General features: G+C 46.7%; 2 protein-coding genes across 2 annotated transcripts in view; one reads left to right on the top strand and one right to left on the bottom strand.

The window, feature by feature from the left end:
- uox (urate oxidase) overlaps positions 1–10,881 on the top strand; it is a 45,646-nt gene extending 34,765 nt beyond the window's left edge. The window contains exons 6-8 of the mRNA XM_072510351.1: positions 1,553–1,676; positions 8,211–8,294; positions 10,539–10,881. Of these exons, the coding sequence (XP_072366452.1) occupies positions 1,553–1,676; positions 8,211–8,294; positions 10,539–10,613 (283 nt within the window). The 3' untranslated portion in view covers positions 10,614–10,881. The remainder of the gene's footprint in view (positions 1–1,552; positions 1,677–8,210; positions 8,295–10,538) is intronic.
- A 181-nt stretch (positions 10,882–11,062) lies between these two features.
- samd13 (sterile alpha motif domain containing 13) overlaps positions 11,063–16,357 on the bottom strand; it is a 120,831-nt gene continuing 115,536 nt past the window's right edge. The window contains exon 8 of the mRNA XM_072510350.1: positions 11,063–15,486. Within this exon, the coding sequence (XP_072366451.1) occupies positions 15,343–15,486 (144 nt within the window). The 3' untranslated portion in view covers positions 11,063–15,342. The remainder of the gene's footprint in view (positions 15,487–16,357) is intronic.

A 16,357-nucleotide genomic window follows, 5' to 3' on the forward strand; every position in this document is an offset into this window, starting at 1 on the left:
CTATATACAACAGTGGTGATTACCACACATTCCCGACTTTAACGTGAGTGATACACCACCCAAAAAGCTTAGTACAACTCCAAAGCCACTTGATATTTGTCCAGCTGAGCTCTCCAGAGTTTACACCATAAGACTATAAGATATAGGAGTAAAAGTAGGCCATCTGGCCCACCGTGTCGGTTCTATCATTCAATGAGACCATGACTGATCTGATTTGATCAACTCCACTTTCCTGCCTTATCCCCGTAACCCTCGATTCCCTCACTAAATAAAAACCTGTCTATCTCAGCCTTGAACATGCTTAATGACCCAGCTCTCCGTGGTGAAGAATTCCACAGATTCACTACCCTCTGAGAGAAGAAATTCCTCCTCATCTCTGTCTGAAATGGGCAACTCCTTACTCTGAGGTTATGCCCCCTGGTCCCAGGCTTTCCTTACGAGGGAAACATCCTCTGAACAGCCATCCTATCAAACCCCCTGAGAATCCTCAATGTCTCAATAAGGTCGCCTCTCACTCTTCTAAACTCCAATGAGCACAGACCCGACCTTTATGCACAAGGACTCCCAAATCATAGATTATCATAGAATTTACAGTGCAGAAGGAGGCCATTCAGCCCATCAAGTCTGCACCAGCTCTTGGAAAGAGCACCCTACCCAAGGTCAACACCTCCACCCTATCCCTTTCACCCAGTAACCCCACCCAACACTAAGGGCAATTTTGGACACTAAGGGCAATTTATCATGGCCAATCCACCTAACCTGCACATCTTTGGACTGTGGGAGGAAACCGGAGCACCCGGAGGAAACGCACGCACACACGGGGAGGATGTGCAGACTCCGCACAGACAGTGACCCAAGCCGGAATCGAACCTGGGACCCTGGAGCTGTGAAGCAATTGTGCTATCCACAATGCTACTGTGCTGCCCCTCTGCATTGCAGCTTTCTCCGTTTAAATGATATTCCGCTCCTTTATTTTTCCTACCAAAGTGCCTAACTTCACATTTTCCTCTCTGATATTCCATCTTCCAGGTTTTTCCCACTCACTTAACCTGTCTATTTCATCTGATATCTGCCTCCTGTCGAGACATGCACAGTAATTGACCAGAGCTGTCAGTCCCAATGCAGCCAAGATGTTTCAGACCCTTCCCACCAGCACAACCCCTCCTCCCACACGCGCCTGCACTCCGCCTCCACCCCCCACAGCCACTCCAAGGCTCTGAGAGTGTGGTACCAGAGCAAGAGACAGCAACTCGTGCGTTCTTACCACTGTTACCGATGCAGCCTCTGTGTTTGTTTCACACATCCCGGTTACAATGCAACTGCATCAACAGATGGGTGACATAAGAATTTTGTGGGCGAAGTTCCTATCATCATGATTGGTGTAAATGGGATCGAGGAAATTCCAGGCCTGTTGGTGGGTTCAAACATGAGGAGCAGCAGCTTAGCACTGAGTCCAAATATACACTCGGAATTAAAACCGTCAGAGGGATGAGGGGTTGCGGCAGAAAACCTGTGGAAATGTACGTCTAACCAAGCTTGTCTTTTTCCCCAGGAATTCCGTGAAGGATTCTATCATTGAATCATTTGCTGGTCCCTACGGCACAGGAATATACTCCCCCTCCGCCCAGAACTCTCTCTTTAAAGCTCAGTGCCTCAGTTTGAGCAGAGTGCCAGAGGTCAGTAATTTTGTTTAGTTCTATCCTGTGTTCCTACTTTCGCGTTCCATTTCTCCTTCCGTGGGTTCCCCCTCATCCTCCACTCCCATCATTTTACCATGAGAGACCAGTCTCTCAGTCACTAACCTTCCTACGCTTTGGGTTACCACCTCTCCTCAGTCCTTTTCTCTAAATGGTTCTTGCAGGACAATCCTTGCAACCGTGTCTTCTGTGTCCCCTGTAATTGAAGCCCTTGCAAAATGCTGGGTGATGTTCTTCAATGTGAAGGACGCTATTCAATGGAAGTTGCAATATTTGGAGGAGATGGTGATGTACTGGTAATGTCACTGAATGGGTAATCTAATTCTCTGAGGAAATGGGTTCAAATCCCACCACAGCGTATTAATTCAATCAATAGATCAATTGCAAGCTTGTCTCTGATGCTGACCATGATCAATTGTGACTATCAATTGTGACAACTCATCTGGTTCACTAATGTCCTTCAGGGAAGGAAATCTGCTGCCCTTACCTGGTCTGGCCTACATGAGACTCCAGATCCACTGCAATGTTGTTGACTCTTAACTGCCTCTCTGGGGCGGCACAGTAGCACAGTGGTTAGCACTGTGCCTTCACAGCTCCAGGATCCCAGGTTCGATTCCCACTTGGCTCACTATCTGTGCGGAGTCTGCACGTTCTCCCCCTGTCTGCATGGGTTTCCTCCGGGGGCTCCGGTTTCCTCCCACAAGTGAAATGAAAAATGAAATGAAGATTGCTTATTGTCACAAGCAGGTTTCAAATGAAGTTACTGTGAAAAGCCCCTAGTCGCCACATTCCAGCGCCTGTTCGGGAAGGCTGGTACAGGAATTGAACCGTGCTGCTGGCCTGCCTTGGTCTGCTTTCAAAGCCAGCGATTTAGCCCAGTGTGCTAAACCAGCCCAAGTCCCAAAAGACGTGCTTGTTAGGTAATTTGGACATTCTGAATTCTCCCTCAGTGTACCCGAACAGGCGCCGGAATGTGGCGACTAGGGGCTTTTCACAGTAACTTCATTGCAGTGTTAATGTAAGCCTACTTGTGACAATAATAAAGATTATGAAATACTGAGCAAGACACTTAGTTCAAAGGCAATTGGGGATGGGGACCAAATGCTGGTCCTGTCAGTAACATCACATTGCATGAAAGAATAAAGAGAAAACAATTAACCCCCATCACTCATATCCTACATTACACCTTTGACTGCCAAAGCCTCAAATCTCATTGGTCTTGGCCTAACCCCACGGCATTCTCCGCTCTTATAGTAGATGCTGGAAGTGATCGTTGGACAATTTAGCTTAATTTTATTAAATCAACACATATTTAGCAGACCTCTGTCATTCTGAATGGCAAAGGCTGAGATTCCAGATCTACCAGGGACTGAGATTTGAGATTATTTATTCAGTGAATGTAAAGTCTCCATACCAAGCAGTTCCCTCCATCCTGCTGTGTTGAGTGTGGATAGGCCTCCATTGAGCCTGTGGATTAGACATCCTTCTACAATGTGGTGCAGCGTTTGCACATAGTGGGCTGGCAGTATTGCCCCATCTGTGGAGGTTGGCCAAGCAGGGGCCCTGGCCAGTCCTGAACCTGTTAAGGGTGGGTCACTCTATCCTTGGAGTGGTTGAAAGCCGGCAGCTGTTGGGTTGGGTTTGCGATCAGGTACTTATTTGTCACGTCCAATCATTCCCATGCTTTTGTCCAGGTGGAACTTGCATTGAAGGCCTATGTGGGTGCTTCTGCTGACTGGCTAATGCAGGGAAGTGCCAAGCAGAAACCAGAACACTTAACCTTCTTCCTTTCCAAGGGGGCAGAATGGGCCCAGGCTGCAGTCATGAATTTCCCAACCATTGGGTTCAGAAACCAAAAATGAAGCCCCCAAATCAAAGTGATCCTCTGCCATGGATTATTCTGTACCACAGAAAAAAATACAGCGACAGGGTATCAATGGACAGCCGGTACAACCCATGACAACAGCCATTGCAGTGTTAGGAATAACGAGATCAGATAAAACAGGGACAAAGCCCCCAATAGGTTCCCCCCATGGACAGGTGACCCACCTGCCCCAGAACAGGATACAGACAGCACGTCAAACCTTCAACACACCCATAGCTTCAAAACAGAATGACAAGAGGAGAAAACAGTACCCGGGAACCTCAATACCAAGGAGAATTTCAGTACCACTTGAACTCTTCTCCAAACCCAGATTGGAACAGGCAGCCACCCATACCTTCGAGATGGCAAAGTACAAAGATAAATTCGAGGAGAGGACCGAGCATGACCAGACCCACGTTAATGACCCATGGTCACCCACAGCGAAAGCAAAAAGAGAGCAAGAACAAGAGGGCAAAAAATTGAGCCCCCACCACCCCATCTCCCAACCCCCCATCTCCCAACCCCAAGACCAAGGTCAAACCAGATGATCAAACCGCCAACATCACCCCCAAAAGGGCAAAAGGGGTCAAGATCCAAGGCTCAGAAGGAAAACAGTCTGGTCCCAGTCGATTAATAGTCGAACTCTGCTAATTTAACAGGGGCTGTTTAGCACAGGGCTAAATCGCTGGCTTTGAAAGCAGACCAAGGCAGGCCAAGGCAGGCCAGCAGCACGGTTCAATTCCCGTAACAGCCTCCCCGAACAGGCGCCGGAATGTGGCGACTAGGGGCTTTTCACAATAACGTCATTGAAGCCTACTTGTGACAATAAGCGCTTTTCATTTTTCATTTTCATTTTTCATTTAGGATAATTAATGGTACAAGACATCACCCCCAAAGAATTCACTCCCCATGCAAACAAACAAAATAACAATAACAGACAAGCATCACGATTATCAGGGTGTAAAGTCCAGGACGACAACTGAGAAGCGAGGTAGTCATCTGGAGAAATGTTCACTCCATAGGCACATGAAGAATGTAGTCATCAAGGACAAAGTAGGATGTATAAGGAGAGCATCGCTCAGGAACTTTATGGATTTCAATGATCAGAACACAAGCTTCATTACTTCCAGTCTGCCGACTCGACCGGGCCCAGGCAGTCAACAACCCAGGCTCCTGCGGTGGGGGACAGCTTGGGCGGCTCAGGCAGCTCCCACCCCTCTCGATCAAAACCCGGAACAGGGCCACACAGAACCAGGCCATCCCAACGGTAGGTGTCGAAGACAAGATTAAACGTGCCCCGTCGAATTTGAGCTGCCCTCCTTCCTGATCGAGACTCCCGAGACACGGCAGCCAGTTCTCAAATTTGACTGGGAACCTTTCCACCATCTCACCGGAGACACCAGGCTCTGCAGAGCCCCTCACCAGTCCCCCCTTGTCCCCGTCCACACCCGGAGTGCAGATCCAAGCTCGTTTCTTTTAGGCGCGCCATGAATGTTGCTATCATAGATATCATAGAATTTACAGTGCAGAAGGAGGCCATTCGGCCCATCGAGTCTGCACCGTCTCTTGGAAAGAGCACCCTACCCAAGGTCCACACCTCCACCCTATCCCCACAACCCAGTAACCCCACCCTACACCAAGGGCAATTTTGGACACTATGGGCAATTTAGCATGGCCAATCCACCTAACCCGCACATCTTTGGACTGTGGGAGGAAACCGGAGCACCCGGAGAAAACCCACGCACACACGGGGAGGATGTGCAGACTCCGCACAGACAGTGACCCAAGCCGGAATCAAACCTGGGACCCTGGAGCTGTGAAGCATTTGTGCTATCCACAATGCTACCGTGCTGCCCAAGGGTATCCTCTCCCCTGGGGCTCTCGTCATTGAATTGAATTTGTATTGTTGCATTATCACCGAGGGCTTTGGGTGATAATGCCTCTTGACTAATTCCACAAGCTTCTCGAAAGTTTTGGAGTCGAGGGCATGGGACAAGTCAGACTCCTCCTCCGATTATAAGTGGGAGCCCCGCAGGCCGTCAGTAGGATTGCCGCTGCTTCTGTTCCTCTCAATTTCATTAGCGCAGGCATTCGACATAAAGCACCCACTGTTCCGTGCTAGGGTCGAATGGCTCAGGTTTCCCAAGAGGGGGCAGGTTGACACTCCACAGACTGCTGTACGAGTTTTCCACACGAGGTCTGCTCCCCGATTTCTGCAGCAGTAGGAAGGCACTCCGATTAATCCTCATCGCCAAATATAGTGTCCTGGAAGAAATGACCAAGTAGATCAATGAATAAATGGATTATTAAGATAAGTAACCAGTTACAGAGGGTGAGATAAAGGTTACCGTTCTCCACCACCCCAGACTCCTAACGGGGGAAACCCACGCTCAGCCCCAGGATTTGCGCGCACTGGTCCGATTGGCCAAACACAGCTCACATGGCCCTCCAAGAACTCGCCCCTTAAAGGGGTATGCTATCACAGGTTCAGGATCTTATAAACGTCAATCACGTCACCCCTCACTCTTCTAAAGTCCCAGTGGAAACAAGCCCAGTCTGTCCAACCTCTCCTCATAAGACAACCCGTTCATTCCAGATAGCAATCTAGAAAACCTCCTCTGCACTGCCTCCAAAATAGATTTGATGATGAAGAAGCTAACTGACTTGAGGAACGAGTTGGACTTTTTCTTCTGCAACACGGATACGTATGGCATGATAGTTCATGTTTCCCCGACACCCATATGCAGCAAATAAAGCCAAAATCACAATACAACCATGGTTTGGAATCTGAATCAAGAGCGGAACTTTGAGCCCTTGAGAAAAGGGAAAGTCGTGAAAAATGCGAAATTCCAATGAGCTGGAGTAGCAAGAAATGATTTGTACAGAAGATGTGACTCGAGGAAGAGTATGAAGCTCGGTTTCCCGTGGAAAACCTCCTGAATCACTGGCTTGACTCGGGCTGAGCTCCTGAATTGCAACAAAACTCTGATCGGTTGAATGCACAACTTCTTCCAAGGAAACGGAAAGGCGAGAATCGAACGCCGCAATGCCGCCCTACATTACAACAGCGACTACCCTTCAAAAGTACTTCATCAACTGTGAACTGACTCCTGCACCAGTGCAAGACACATTAGAAATGGAAGTTCTTTTTAGGTTGAATACAATCAGTTTGAGCTTTCTCTGCATCTCAAGGAAGGTAGCTGAAGCTGCAGATACAACTACCCTTTCACATCAGCTCTGGTCTAGGTGTTTGCTGTATCGCTAATTCATGCAGACCACAGGCAGGTGCTCAGTAGATTGATCTTCGCTGGACTTGATGCCTATGATCTTTGGCTGCCTGCGAGGAAATGAACAAGGGCAATAGCAATAAAAGCAAAATACTGCAGATGCGGGGAAATCCAAGATAAAAACAGAAAGTGCTGGATAAACTCAGCAGATCTGGCAGCATCTGTGGAGAGAGGTTTTGGATCTAAACAACGCTTCTACACAATATAGCAGGTTCAGGTGTGAAGCTTTCCAACAAAAACAGTCTCGTTTCACCGTCTACTGACACTCCCAGGAAGAGGAGAAAAACTCTTTTATTTCTCAGGTGTGATCATCAAAGATTTGTATCAGCAATGGAAACTTCACATTACCAAAGGATATGGGTATTGCTGGCTGTGCCAGCATTTATTGCTCTCCCCTAACTGCGCATTTGAGAGTCAACGTAGAATCACATGCAGACCTGGAGAGCAGATTTTTAATAACAATTGTTTCATGGTCGACGTTAAGACTTTTAATTCCAGATTATATTTTCATTAAATTTAAATTTTCATTAAATTTAGCACAGTGGGCTAAACAGCTGGCTTGCAATGCAGAACAAGGCAGCAGTGTGGGTTCAATTCCCGTACCAGCCTCCCCGAACAGGCGCCGGAATGTGGCGGCTAGGGGCTTTTCACAGTAACTTCATTGAAGCCTACTTGTGACAATAAGCTATTATTATTATTAATAGACCCCCAAAAAGGAAGACTTGGGTTTATGCAACGCCTTTCATGACCAATCGAGCTCTCAACGCACTTTGCAGCCCAATGAAATGCTTTTGAAGTGTTAGTTGCAACGTAGGAAACACAGCAGCCAATTTGCACACAGCAAGATCCCATGAAGAGCATGGTGATAATGATTAGATAACTCCCCCCGCTCTTCTTCAATATCATGGTCAAGGGGATCTCTTACTTTCAGCTGAGAGGGTGGGACAGGACTTTGGTTTAAAAATCTAATCTGAAAGATGGCATCGGCAAGAATGCAGCACCCCCTACCTGGGCTGCAGGCCTGATTGTTGCATCCACGCCTGGCAGTGGGGCTCGGACTCACCAACCTTCTAACTCAAGAGGTGAAACTGCTACTCACCCTGGCACTGCTAATGCACAAATAGTTTGTTGATGTTATGAATACATAGTACCAAACCAAAATGCAGTCAGCAGTCTATTGACAAGCTATAAAAAAATAATTACTTGTTGCATTTATATTGGCAGAGTTTTAGAGAATATATGGAATGTATACACATTCCCAATACTGTCATCATTTTCCAAAATCTTGATAAATATGCAATTAAAATGTATTGAATCTCAATGATAGATTGCCAGTCTACAATGTGTATCTTTGCATTTTAGATGGAAGAGATTGAAATAATTATGCCAAATAAGCATTACTTCACAATCGATCTGACAAAATTTGGAATCCATCAAAACAATGAGGTAAGCTGGGCACGGTATGTTCTGAAGGTCATGTTCGTGTAGGTCCGTCAGATTTCACAGTGCCAAATATATTCGGGAAAATGTTGGGTTATGTTACTTCGAGTAACATAGCTGCTACTTGATGTAGGCTTTGCTGAAAGATCCTCCGGACTCTGAGATAAGTTCAACGTATTTATTGAGCGATTAACAATGCTCCTAAATGATTTCGACACTCTGCTAATCTGACTCTAGTAACTCAGTCTACTCTGCTAACTATACAAGCTTGCTCTCGACCACGTGCAAGGGTGTGATGTTGCTGTTAATCAACCCTGTCTTGCTCTCTAGGTTTCTGCCGGTGGAAGAGGCAGAGCCTGTGTGCCTTGTCCTTTTTATAGTGGTCGAGTAGTGCCCCCTTGTGGTAATGCCACCTCTGGGTGTCCTGATTACCCATTGGTTGTGTCCTGTTCTGATGACCCATTGGTTGCGTGTCTGCATATCATGACAAATAGGACGGGAGCTTACTTCAGGCTGGTCCAACAAAGAACAAAGAAAAGTACAGCACAGGAACAGGCCCTTCCGCCCTCCAAGCCCGTGCCGACCATGCTGCCCGACTAAACTACAATCTTCGACACTTCCTGGGTCCGTATCCCTCTATTCCCATCCTATTCATGTATTTGTCAAGATGCCCCTTAAATGTCACTATCGTCCCTGCTTCCATCACCTCCTCCGGCAGCGAGTTCCAGGCACCCACTACCCTCTGTGTAAAGAACTTGCCTCGTACATCTACTCTCAACCTTGCCCCTCGCACCTAACCTATGCCCCCTAGTAATTGACCCCTCTACCCTGGGGAAAAGCCTCTGACTCTCCATTCTGTCTATGCCCCTCATAATTTTGTAGACCTCTATCAGGTCGCCCCTCAACCTCCGTCGTTCCAGTGAGAACAAACCGAGTTTTTTCAATCGCTCCTCATAGCTAATGCCCTCCATACCAGGCAACATCCTGGTAAATCTCTTCTGCACCCTCTCTAAAGCCTCCACCTCCTTCTGGTAGTGCGGCGACCAGAATTGAACACTATACTCCAAGTGTGGCCTAACTAAGGTTCTATACAGCTGCAACATGACTTGCCAATTCTTATACTCAATGCCCCGGCCAATGAAGGCAAGCATGCCGTATGCCTTCTTGACTACCTTCTCCATCTGTGTTGCCCCTTTCAGTGACCTGTGGACCTGTACACCTAGCTCTCTGACATTCAATACACTTGAGGGTTCTACCATTCCCTCTATATTCCCTACCTGCAATAGACCTTCCAAAATGCACTACCTCACATTTGGCCGGATTAAACTCCATCTGCCATCTCTCCGCCCAAGTCTCCAAACGATCTAAATCCTGCTGTATCCTCTGACAGTCCTCATCGCTATCCGCAATTCCACCAACCTTTGTCTCGTCTGCAAACTTACTAATCAGACCAGTTACATTTTCCTCCATTTATATATACTATGAACAGCAAAGGTCCCAGCACTGATCCCTGCGGAACACCACTAGTCATAGCCCTCCAATTAGAAAAGCACCCTTCCATTGCTACTCTCTGCCTTCTATGACCGAGCCAGTTCTGTATCCACCTTGCCAGCTCACCCCTGATTCCGTGTGACTTCACCAATTGTACCAGTCTACCATGAGGGACCTTGTCAAAGGCCTTACTGAAGTCCATATAGACTACATCCACTGCCCTACCTGCATCAGTCATCTTTGTGACCGCTTCGAAAAACTCTATCAAGTTAGTGAGACACGACCTCCCCTTCACAAAACCATGCTGCCTCTCACTAATACGTCCATTTGCTTCCAAATGGGAGTCCATTCTGCTCTGACGCACTATCCAATTTGCAAACCACTCATCAACTGTAATCACTATGCAATCGACCTTGCTTTTGAAGGTAAACTTTCTGGCATTGAAGTGAGTGGCTAAAAGAAAATCAGGCTCAATTTAGCAACAGAATAATGCAAACTGCTCTCTTTGTGTAACAATGGTGCAGCTCGTTATAAGGCACTGCATTAGCTAATGTACTGTGTATAATGCCACAGGAAGCTTGCTGATCACATTCAAAAAGCCACTGCAATATATTGCATTTACAATGTTGCCATGTGTGGCTGGTAGATATTGAAAGTTGACCGTAATTTAAAAAAATATTCTCCAGTGCGTGAAACCCTTGATATTCACATTCAATTAACTCATCCAAATGTGTGTGTCTATATTTCCATCCGTTCTAGGTTCTACTGCCTTTGGATAACCCCTCGGGTAGTATAACGGGCACACTACGAAGGAGACCGGTGTCTAAACTGTAACACCCCCCCCCCCCCCCCCTCCAGAAGAGGGTCGTTTGGAAGAGTATGGAAAAATCAAGCCTCTACTCGTCATTTATGATTAAAACCTTCCACAGCGGAGGTCCAAATTTAAAAAGATAATGAAACAAGAGTCCGAAGTGGAACAATGCAAGGGTAAAATGTGAATCCAATGTAAAGTTTGGTGAAATGTTGAACCTTCGCAGGTGTTGCTCCCCTCACGAATTGTAAGCTGATGTATTTTAATGTTGCAATAAAGATTAGGTCCATCTTTGCTGCGTTCGATGATCTAAAGTTAGGCGCCACGTTGCCTCACTCGCTTGACACGGGATGGTAAATAAAGCTGCGGAAAGCTCTTTTTCTCAGATGTAACCACCACCACACTGGGCTTATTTCAGGTGGGCCCTGAGCACACTCCCCCGCAATTCTCCTCAAAAGAAGACAACACAGGCTTTAGCCAACACCATATTATTTTTTTAAAAAAAACAATGTAACATTTCTCTCTTAAGTAACACGTATAAATACTTTCAATGTGCATCTGTAATTTAAGATGACTGGTTACGATACAATATGTTGATAAAATCTGCAATTATAATACACACACACACACACCAAAAAAAATAATCATAATTTAACATTTCACACACATGTAGGGTTAAGCAGTCAGCAATTTGCTGCTCAATTGACTCCACGTGTTGTGAGTTCAAACTCTCCCAATTCAGGGAGCAATAGAAATAACAGTGTCACCATCGCTTGTTTCAAGTTTTAAAAAAGGCATACGAGTTTGAAAAAACACTCACATCGGTACACGGTACAAGCTACAATACAGGCTCCACACAACAAGACAGGTAACTCAAGATTCAAACCACTCTGTGCGTCCCTTTGTAGTGATCAATGCACTTTTCCTTGGCTAAATCTTTTCGCTTATTGCAAGTTTTATTTATTTTTTAAAATCTCCATTTCAACTTTGGGACGGTCTATTCACGAATACACGAGAGAACCCAGGGCTGTCTCCAGATCGCTATCTATCCTCTTTAAAGGATCTCCTCTCTCAGCGCCTCGTAGGGGTGTTGGGACGGTGAAAGTGAGGGAAGGACAACCTCCTTATCTGCAGACGTTAACAGGAATGAAAATGAAGCTGACACCAAAACCCAAACCAAATAAGAAATGATCTAAACCAACTTCGACCATCGAAATCGAAGAGTGTAAGCAAAGGTGTAGTGCGTAAATGACGAACACAAGACAATGCCCACTCCCTTATCTCCAACAGCCCAGAAACAGACAGGGAGCCAGTGCAATGCCGAACGAGGATGTGCTAAATAAGGATCCAATTAATAAAACAGTGGGAATTAATGTGGCAGCCATTAAACTGCACCAAAATTAAGAACCACAGATTATTGCGTCTGCAAATGCAGCCAACATCTTCGTTTGCAAATTACTGGAGTCAACAGTTGCTTTGACAAATCGTTAATGTGTGCTATTGTCAAAACTATCGCCTCTTAAGGGTGGCACGGTGGCCCAGTGGTTAGCACTGCTGCCTCACGGCGCTGAGGACACGGGATCGATCCTGGCCCTGGGTCACTGTCCGTGTGGAGTTTGCACATTCTCCCCGTGTCTGCGTGGGTCTCACCCCCACAACCCAGGGTAGGTGGATTGGCCACGCCAAATTGCCCCTTAATTGGGAGAAAGAATTGGATATTATAAACTTATAAATAAATATCACCTCTGAATTAAATAGGCATGAATCAACCTAATGCATAGTTATGTGGGAAATGCCAATATTGAGGCATTAACTTCTTAGAATGTGTGCGTGTGGGAGTGGGGGGTGGGGGGATCCAGTAAATTAAAATGGAAAGTGGGTTTGACTTCTCGTCAGGCCAGTCAAAGTCTTTGTGCAAAATGGCTTTGCTTACTGATCAAGATATACTGTTTACTGGAAAGCACATGGGTTGTCTCACCACATTCACCAACCAGCGCCACAAGAGACGCACAACGTTTATTTCAAAGTCTACCCAGGAGGCTAGTTTTCAAATAAATTCTGGTTGATTATAGGACCCCAATCCACAATCCTTTTAAAGAGAGGATAAAAGTCCCCGTGCAATGGCAAAGAGTTGTTCATAAGAAAACACTATTGTGGGGGTTCACTACATCGCTTTTACTTTTTGTGTATTATTGAACTGGAAATAAATCTGACCATTTGGCATGAGCCTGCTCTAGGTTTGGGGGCATGTTATTTGGTGGCTCTCGGAAAGGCTGGGAGAATGTGGCAGGCAGGAAGCGTTTTGCAGAGACATAATGACGACGATGATGAGGTTTATGGTTAACGCTGGGGTGTGAGATCCCACCCACCGTCACGCCTCATCGCAACACAGGTTTCACTTGATCTGCCGTTCCAGCTGCTTATGCAAATTGCCCTTTGGTTTGTTAACAGAGGCGGGGGAAATCCCTGGGCTGTAACATTCTTGATATATCTCATCATGTAGCGACTTTCCAATCTCGGCTACATGACAGAGAACGAGAGTTGCATTGAATTCCTACAGTGCAGAAGGAGGCCATTCGGCCCATCAAGTCTGCATCAACCCTCTTAAAGAGCACCCTAATTACGCCCACTCCCCTACCCTATTGCTGTAACCCAATCTAACTTTTGGACATTATGGGACAATTTGGCATGGCCAATCCACCTAACCCGCACATCTTTGGACTGTGCGAGGAAACCGGAGCACCCGGAGGAAACCCATGCAGACACGGGGAGAATGTGCAGACTCCGCATAGACAGTCACCCGAGGCCAGAATCAAATTGGGGTCCCTGGCGCTGTGAGGCAGCAGTGTTAACCGTTGTGCCACTGCCCTTTTAGTGGAGCCCAGCTGCATTCCTGGAGGAAGCATTGAACAAGTCAGGTTTTATTTTAATTTGCGTAAGCATCTGCTTTAAGTAAGTGTTTAGAGAAGCTATACAGCCTGGTATCTACCAAATGGCTCCTAGACTGGCCCGCAACCCCCTCGCCTTGGGAAAGATGTGCTTGGGGGTGGGAGGGACGGGTCAAAAGGGACACAAGAAAGTACAAAGTCCTTTGTTGGATCCATTCAGAAGCTTCTACCCTGCGTGATGAGTGAGTGGAAACGCAAAGCCAGTATAGATCACTGGAAGAATAATAACAATCAAGCAGATTGCTATCACGTTAGTCGGAAACATTAGCCTAGAATGCAGACATGTCCCAGCACATACATTCTGCAAAAGTGACTAGTTATGAATTTTCTCAATGTGAAAATATCAAATAGGGACAATGCGTTATCACCTTGCCATTCAGCTTGGCTTCTGGTATCGGGATTCTGAGGGGGTCTGGTTGGCTCAGTTGGCTGGCGTGGTCCAGAACGGTTCGATTCTCAATCTAGCAGAGGGAGACATGGGCTAGCCCCCCACCGCCCCGGAAGGCAGTGAGAAACCACCCCTGACAAAATCTGTGAAGACAAATGGCTCAGGGTGAAGCATCGGCTGGTGGACAAAGAGCCAAGGAGTTGTCTTTCCACTGGACACGCGTGGAATGGAAGGGAGACGGGTTGATAAATCAAACCGTTCATTAACTGGCGGTGCTCATCGTGTATCCTGGACACACAATCATCGGTTTGGACTCTGTGCTCAAACCCTGGAGCGGGATTGAATCCACAGCTCTCTCTGACTCGGACGTCAGCGTGCCAGTGATCGCAGGAGCTGGTTCTACAGACAGCCCCTGCTTAAATTATACAGAACTTGTTTCTCAAATGATGTGACTCAGTTTTAAGTGGGTCGTGAATGGAATAAAAATTATTTCCCTTTCTCCCTCCAAACATCTCCAGGTGACAAAGCCGAGTTTGACGTTCAATTCTCTCTCGTGCCGCGCACGTTTTGCGGGGACATATCTTCAATTATCAAAAGGAACAGGGGAGAGCGGGCCCCAGAGAATGCATGATTTAGACCACATCTGATAGGCCGCCCCTCTGGAGCTCACCGTTGGGTTAGGAAAGGCTGCACAAAATGGCAGACGGCGATCCAAGGATCTTTTAAAGGGTGTGAGTGAACACTTTGGAATAGCTGATCCCACGCCCTGTGGTTAAAAAGATGCACAGAAGCAGGCGGACCCCTTGCTTCACGATCAAAGCCACATTCCGATACACACCTTCCCACGCTGACATTGAGCGCACACGTATCGGCCACATGGCAAATAGCTAATCACAAAACGGCGACGCCAGGGAAACTCCTCGAATGACTCATTTGCACCAACTTAACAGCTACAATATAAAATGGGGTATTTTACAAACACAGCATGACGCCTCTTGGAAGAGCACCCAGGGCAAGATCCACAGGCAAGCAATATATTATTGCTGGAGTTCCATTATCGTACAGTCACGGCTTTATGGGAATGGAATGACTCATCATCAGATCACTGACACGTACCTAAGGTAATCACGCATCAATGGCTAAAGGAAAAACACAACTGCTCACAAAATTGAGTAGAGGTTCCAAGTCACTGTAAAGCGCCACTTTGCCTCGAGGAGGGTCAAGCCCCCCCTTCGAGCTCTGAAAAGCACCAAGACAATTTTCTACAACACAGAATCTCTGCAACCCACGCTGATGAACAGGCAATATCCCACATGCAATCGTCAGGAGGAGGAAGGGGGTTGCCCTGGGGAGGATACAGGGGGCAGGTTTCAACACGCTGGACCCCAATAGATAGTTCGCCGGCCACCGTTGACACTACGAGGAGCTGCTTTTTAAATGGCGCATCTGTAGTGCCTTCACGTGGTACTCGTAAATCTTGAGCGCTGGGCCCAGCTTGATCGCGAGTCCGGTCAGGACGTCACTCCTCTTCATCAGAAGCAAAGACTTGCCATCGATTTCCTGGAGCAGAATCATAAAAGAATCAATGCCAAACATGGTCATTACAGAGAAGCACAGAGTGAAACAATCTGCTTTTCTCACAGTGAAAAGCTATTCACAACACCAAAGCAGCTCATCTGTCCAATTCCGATGTTTAAAACATCCTTTCATGAAATGTGGGTTTCGCCAAGTCCACCCATTGGTTGCCCGTCCCTAATTGCCCTCGAGTGCCTTGCTACATCATTTCAGAGGGGCAATTAAGAGTCGACCACATTGCTGTGGGTCTGGAGTCAGGGAAAGACGGCAGATTTCCTTCCCTAAAGGACACTTATGTATCAAGTGGCGTTTTACAACAATCAGCGATAGTTTCATGATCACTGTAAAGTGTTAACACTAAATATGTAAACATATAGTCAATAAGACATAGGGGCAGAATTAGGCCACTCGGCCCATCGAGTCTGCTCCGCCATTCAATCATGGCTGATATTTTCTCATCCCCATTCTCCTGCCTTCTCCCCATAACCCCTGATCCCCTTAATAATCAAGAACCTATCTATCTCTGTCTTAAAGTCACTCAGTGACTTGGCCTCCACAGCCTTCTGCGGCAAAGAGTTCCACAGATTCACCACCCTCTGGCTGAAGAAATTCCTCATCTCTGTTTTAAATGATCGTCCCTTTAGTCTGAGATGGTGTCCTCTTGTTCTAGTTTCTCCAACATGTGGAAACATCCTCTCCACGTCCACTCTATCCAGGCCTCGCAGTATCCTGTAAGTTTCAATAAGATCCACCCTCATCCTTCTAAACTCCAAGAGTACAGACCCAGAGTCCTCAACTGTTCCTCATACGACAAGCTCTTCATTCCAGGGATCATTCTTGTGAACCTCCTCTGGAC

Source organism: Scyliorhinus torazame, chromosome 7, assembly GCF_047496885.1.
Source record: "Scyliorhinus torazame isolate Kashiwa2021f chromosome 7, sScyTor2.1, whole genome shotgun sequence".
NCBI lineage: Eukaryota > Metazoa > Chordata > Chondrichthyes > Carcharhiniformes > Scyliorhinidae > Scyliorhinus > Scyliorhinus torazame.